This window comes from Dasypus novemcinctus, chromosome 1 (genome assembly GCF_030445035.2).
Source record: "Dasypus novemcinctus isolate mDasNov1 chromosome 1, mDasNov1.1.hap2, whole genome shotgun sequence".
NCBI lineage: Eukaryota > Metazoa > Chordata > Mammalia > Cingulata > Dasypodidae > Dasypus > Dasypus novemcinctus.
Window position 1 is genome coordinate 74,892,822 of NC_080673.1, and position 6,000 is coordinate 74,898,821.

General features: G+C 47.4%; 1 protein-coding gene across 1 annotated transcript in view; it reads right to left on the minus strand.

The window, feature by feature from the left end:
* The window catches only part of FGF2 (fibroblast growth factor 2), a 73,920-nt gene extending 68,639 nt beyond the window's left edge, over window positions 1–5,281 (minus strand). The window contains exon 1 of the mRNA XM_023583561.3: window positions 4,489–5,281. Within this exon, the coding sequence (XP_023439329.1) occupies window positions 4,489–4,666 (178 nt within the window). The 5' untranslated portion in view covers window positions 4,667–5,281. The remainder of the gene's footprint in view (window positions 1–4,488) is intronic.
* Between the last annotated feature and the right edge of the window lie 719 nt (window positions 5,282–6,000).

Below are 6,000 nucleotides of genomic sequence, written 5' to 3' on the forward strand. Positions count from 1 at the left end.
AACAGTGTCATTTATATAAAGGCAGTAGTGAAAGGTAGCTACCAGGAATACACACTGAGGCCACCAATAGGCAAGTAAAACCTTCTCAGAGAAGCTAGTTAACTCAGTACTCTGAAATTAAGGAAGCCTAACCTAAGGGGGACTCAAAGTACAGTTTCTGAATGCAAGAGAGCAATGAGGCTGGGGGAGGGTAGAAATAAAAGGCAAAGGCCCAGGGGGCAAGAAGCTTACTCAATATGATAAATGAGGAAGTCCACAATCATTTGACTCAGGCAATCATTTGACTTCACTGAACCTCAATATCCTCTTCTATAAAATGAGATCCATGAACTAAGAGGTACGAAGCCACCTTTTGATTTTCACAAGTCAGTGTTTTTTTGATTGGGGTTGCATGGAAGAAATGCAGGGCAAAGAGCATGGGGTTCCAGCAGAGATGGACCACATTCCTGTCCCCACGGGAGTGGACAGGTCCCCCAGCCTCTCCAAGTCTCAGCATCTTCTGGGGTCTAGAATCAGAGAAGTGTGGCAATCAGTTACCTCCCAAGAGAAGCGTGAGGATAGATCCAGCACTTCTAACTACCTTCATTTTTTCTTAAATAATAGCATATGGAACACATTTAATGCTAAAATGTGAACAAATAGCATATATTTCATGTATTGTCCTTGGCCAGATGTTGTAGGTGCTGCTTAGAATAAAAATGTTCTCTTTTCTGAATGCTTTTACATGGTTCACTACTTAAGAATATATTTACCTAACATATACGTATATCGCATGGACATTTGGAAAAGGGCTGCCCCAAAATCCAGGGTTTCAAAGGAAGGAGGATTTGTAGTGCACATGCTGGAGACACAGAGACCCTGTAATCACTCTTAACATCTTACTTTTATCAAGATACTCACGTCCAATGAAGATTATGTCAGACTATGAGGAAAAGTGTCAGAAAATGGGTTCTTTCAAGGGAAAACAACTCAAGAGAATATACAGGTAAGGAGAGTTGGCCTTCAGCAAAATTGGGGAGTTGGAAAGTCTGTCTTCAAATCATCTTCTCCCACTTCCCCTTTCAGTTTGTTGTTCCTCTCCTGCTTCACTCCTTCCCACGTAGTCTCACTCATTCCCACATAGTCTCACTCATTCCCACATCTGCCCCCACTCTTCAGACTACCTGGGGACCTCTAGCTGAGTTACACCCTCACCATTTGTGCCACAGACTTCAAAGCTGCCCTCCCCAGACTCCAGTCCTTCTGGTCAGGTTTTGAGAAAGAAATAGCACCCACAATTTAAGTCACACTAAATGTTAAAATCTGATAACTTTTTGGCTGAACTTGTTTTCCTTTCCAGTGTTATTTGTATTCTGAAAGACATCTGGGCAAGAAAGTGATATGCTAAAGGACTAAATCTCCGAAGATTATCAGGTTAGTTGGACAAAACAATTCAAGGAATACAGCCATGGGTTTTCAAGTTTTCAAATGCCTAGATATCTGAGCCATTGTTCAATGGGAAATTGTTACTACGTTAACTCACTCTACTTTTATTTCTCTTATTGTCTAGCAGATTTTTTTGTGGGGAGGGGGGATTAGGAGAATACTGTCATGTCATGTCCATAGACCATACTCATTTTCTGTTATATCTTTCCCATCTTGGTGTCCTTCTGATTTTGTCAACCATTAGTACATCTTCAACGTACCAGAAACATATACTGTTGGGCTACACATAAGTGGTCTACATTCATCATTTTTAGGTTTGAATTCTTGTCAGTCTATTGCCTGGTAAATGGTATCTTTTTTGAAAAAAATAAAAAAGTAATTATCTCCACCAATCTGGATGAGTATTCTACACTTTACACTTTACACATCTTCTCTTTAGCTAGTTATAAAACTGGCAGGGTTTCTCAATCTTGGTACTATTGCTGTTTTGGTCCAGACCATTCTTTGTTTGGGGCATGGAGGCATCCTGTGCATTGTAGGATGGTCAGCAACATCCCTGGCCTCTACCCACTAGTTACCAAAAGCATTCCTCCAGGTCATTACGAACAAAAACGACCCCGGGCATTGCCAAATGTCCCCCAGGAGGCAAAACCTTTCCCATTTGAGAATCCCTGAGTTAAAGTAAGTTTACAAAAATGACGGTCCAACCCATGTTAGGAAGAAAAAAATTAACATCTGGTTTTAGAAAATTAGTGATGTAATACGCAATTCAGAATTATCCTATTCTCTAGCCCCAACAGTCTTAGCCTAAGGCAAATAGGGTATCAAATATTTCAAAAAAAAATTGATTCACCAACTAAGAGAGTATAGAAAAAAAACTACCAGAGGAAATCCCAAATCTTAACCTAATCTAGAGGAAGTTCTGTATTTTATTCACAAAGCATGCTCCTTGTTTATTATTAGCAGTTTGTGGTAGTAGAAACGAATATAACTGAGTGGGGACTACATGTACCTTGCACTAATCAGATGAGATAGCCTAACCAACAACTGCAGAACAAATTTCAAACACAGAATTTTGTGAAATCTACTCAAGCTACCAGAATAGAGAAACAACACTAATCAATACACTGGGTTACTGTAACCAAGGGTTGAGAATTAACAAATAATTATGATATTGAACCATTATAGATGCCTTTTCTTCCAGTATACTATAAAATTGCCAAAGGTTAATATCTGAAATAACTGAAACTGGATAGAGCGACCTCACCCTTTCTATATGGTCATTTCCAACTAAAAACCTACCATTGTGATGATTATTCCAGACAGGTCTTACCCGTGTATATGAACATTTCCTTTGAAATGGTAACCACTCTGTCCTCCTCTGAGGAGCTGGCCTTTAATTAAGCGGATGGGGCAAGAACTTGCTTTTGCTCAGCGTCATTACAAGCATCTCAGCGTCATTACAAGCACCCGTGTTTTACCAGACAATGTGAGCAGCTGATAAAATTTTTAATTATGGCAGGCGTAAAAAAATTTTAAACCCTATTTTGCTTGTTTTCGTTTTGGAAGCCATAATGTCCCAATTAATATAGATGTTTTCCCATTCCGATGTCAACTCAAGTTTGGCTGCAGAGCTTCACGACCTCTTCCTCCCTCTTTCATCCCAGAGTTGAGTGGCACTCCCATTAGCACCCAAAATAAAGACAGAACTACCACAAGGGAAGCTCTAGACCCCTCCAGTCTTCTCTCAGACAAACAGAAGATCCCATTTTCAATCCCGGCACCCAAAAAGGGATGTCAGAACACACCACTTCTAAAACAGGATGTTTTATCCACACTTGCAAGTTAATATTTACTCTGGTCCTCTTTCTCTTACTTCATATTTCATCAGTGTTGTAAATCAGCCCACTTTATGCCCTTTTCTTACTCTTTTCTCTAGCTCAGTGGTTCTAAGGATGGTCCCCAAATCAACATTACCCAGGAGCTTGTTAAAAGAGCATAGTCTCAAAAAAAGAAACAAAAAAGTGGGTATTTTCGGGACCTTCACCCCAGACAAAAAAGAATCAGATGCTCTGTGTGATGGGACGCAGCAATCTGTGTATTAACCATCCAGGTGATTCTGATGTACAACTAAATTTTTACAACCACTTATCAATGCCAGCATTATTTTTATAAGCACAAATAGATGATTTTTTAAAGAAAGCGTCCAGTAACATTTAGTGAGCTGCCACCCTGCCTCTCCACCTTGTCCCGCACTTTAGATAATCAAAAATTACTGCAAGATAGATATTATTCCCTTTTCAGGGATGAGGAAAGAGGCGAAGGAGTTAAGTGACCCTCATGGTCCCAAGAGTTTGGCGCGAAGGTTTTTGCAGTTCTTTTCACTACTGAAACAAATATCTGCCACATCTTATCGACAAAGTCCACATTTTTTACCCTTTCAGCTTTTGCCAATTCCGAAAAAAATAGAAATTTTGCAAGCTGGCTACAATAACCTCGGTTATTAGCTCTTAAGAGTTTCGGGAGAGAGCAGTGTCAGCCGCCTCCGGTCCTACCGACACAAGTCAATTTAAGGGCACGACTCTGGAAAGGTATTTTTCCAAGGAAGCACGACTGATTCTGCCGCGGTCTCTTCTGTCATTACCCAGGGAACGACAAACTTGGGAAAGAGGAGGGTCGGAGCCACGCGAGGCCCCGGGCGGCATCTGCGAGCGGCTCACCTCCGCTCCGCCGCCGGGCATCCCCGACGCGACAGGTTGTCTGCGCAAAAGGAGCCGGCCGGGCCGAGGGCACTGGTGCCAGGGGAAAGTGGCACAAACCCCACAGGTCCGGGGTTGGGGGGCGCGGGCGTCTAACCGTACACCGCAGGTCGGTGGAGGAGGGGGCGAGGTGGTGAACCTGAAACCGCCGCGGGCTACGCGGAAAGAAACCACAGGTCCCTCCAGGGTCGGGGTGAAAAGCAGAGAGAGGAGAGCGCGCGGAGGCTGGAATGAAGGGGAGGGGGGAAGAACCACCCGGAGATGGAAACCGGGGGGAGGGCGAGAGGAAAGCGAGAGCACTCACTGTTAGGGTCGCTCTTCTCCCGGACCCCGTCCACTCGGCCGTCGGGATGGATGCGCAGGAAGAAGCCCCCGTTTTTGCAGTACAGCCGCTTGGGGTCCTTGAAGTGGCCCGGCGGGAAGGCGCCGCTGCCGCCGTCCTCGGGCAGAGCGGGCAGCGTGGTGATGCTCCCGGCTGCCATGGCCCCGCCGGGGCCCTGTCGGGGCACCCGAGCCCCCGGAGCGGCGCGGGGAGCCGCCGCCCCACGGCCCCGGCCGCGGCCTCCGACTCGCTCCAGGGCGCGGCCCCGGCCCCCCAGCCTCCCGCCGCGCTGCGTGCGGCCGCGCCCGCGGGCCCCCAGCCTCGCGCTGCTCGGCGGCTCCTCCGCGCCGGCCGTGGAGACCCGGCGGCCGGGAGCTGGGGTTTGGGCTGGGTGGCTGCGCCGCCGCCGCTCTCGGCAGAGCCACCTCCGCAAGCGGCAGCGTCGGGGATCGGGTTGCGACCGCGGGCACCGCGTCCGCTGGTCTGGCACCGGCCTGGCTGCGGCGTCACATTTTCTACATCTCCACCCCCAAACACCCACCGGCCTCCCGCGCCCCCAGCTCTCCTCCCTCCTCTGCGCCGCCCCCTCCTCGCTCGGGGTTTTCAGGGGCCGGCCTCGGAACCGGGTGCTACGACCGCAGCACGCAAGCGCGCGACTTCGGTCCCCAGAGGGAGCTGAACTCACCCCGGGGCGGAAGAGGTGCGGGGGGCGCGCGCGAGGCGGCGGCCGAGGCCTCGGTGGCGGTCTGGGCTCGACCCCCGCGCCTGTCCGCAGAAGTCGACCCCGCCCCAACCCCGCGCCGCCCAGACCACGTTTAGTTTTTCTCCACACTGCGGAGCTTTTGCTATGCAATCAGCCGTGACTCAACTTTTAAAAGTTTAAATGCAACTCTCTCCCCCATTCTTTCTCGTTGTCAGCATTTCAAAGCGAAGAAACTGTTTCCATCCCGCAGGAGAAGAGGGGTAGGAAGCCAGGGAGGATTCTGTGTCAGAACTGGGGTTTGAAAATCCAGAAGACTGGGAGATCGACTGTTAAAAGTAAAGAACAGAGGCTGAAGTAGTTTACCAACAAAAGGCAAGAAAGAGGCTAGAGGAGGGAGAGGGTTAGGTTGCTAAGAGGAAAAGTTTTCTTTTACCAACCTCATTTGAATTAGACAATGTGGAAAGATAAAGATGGGCCTTAAAGCTTAATGGTGATAACAGTGCGTTAATGTCTTATTCCTGAGCTGGGACTAGCTCTAGCTAAACTGTTACGCAGTTCTTGGAGGGAGGGTTAATTTCTCAAAATCCCAAATGACAAAATCGAAGTTAGTATCTTTCTGGTCATGGTTAGTAGATTATAGCAGGCAGGTACTACAGATGTTTAACAAAATATCCATCCAGAAAACGTGTGCATATACTATGCACCTACCATGTGCATTGTGACAAGTGAGGTGAGAGATGCTGAATCTGGTACCCACCAGATACTTCTTCTCAGTAGTGAGAGAGATAAGA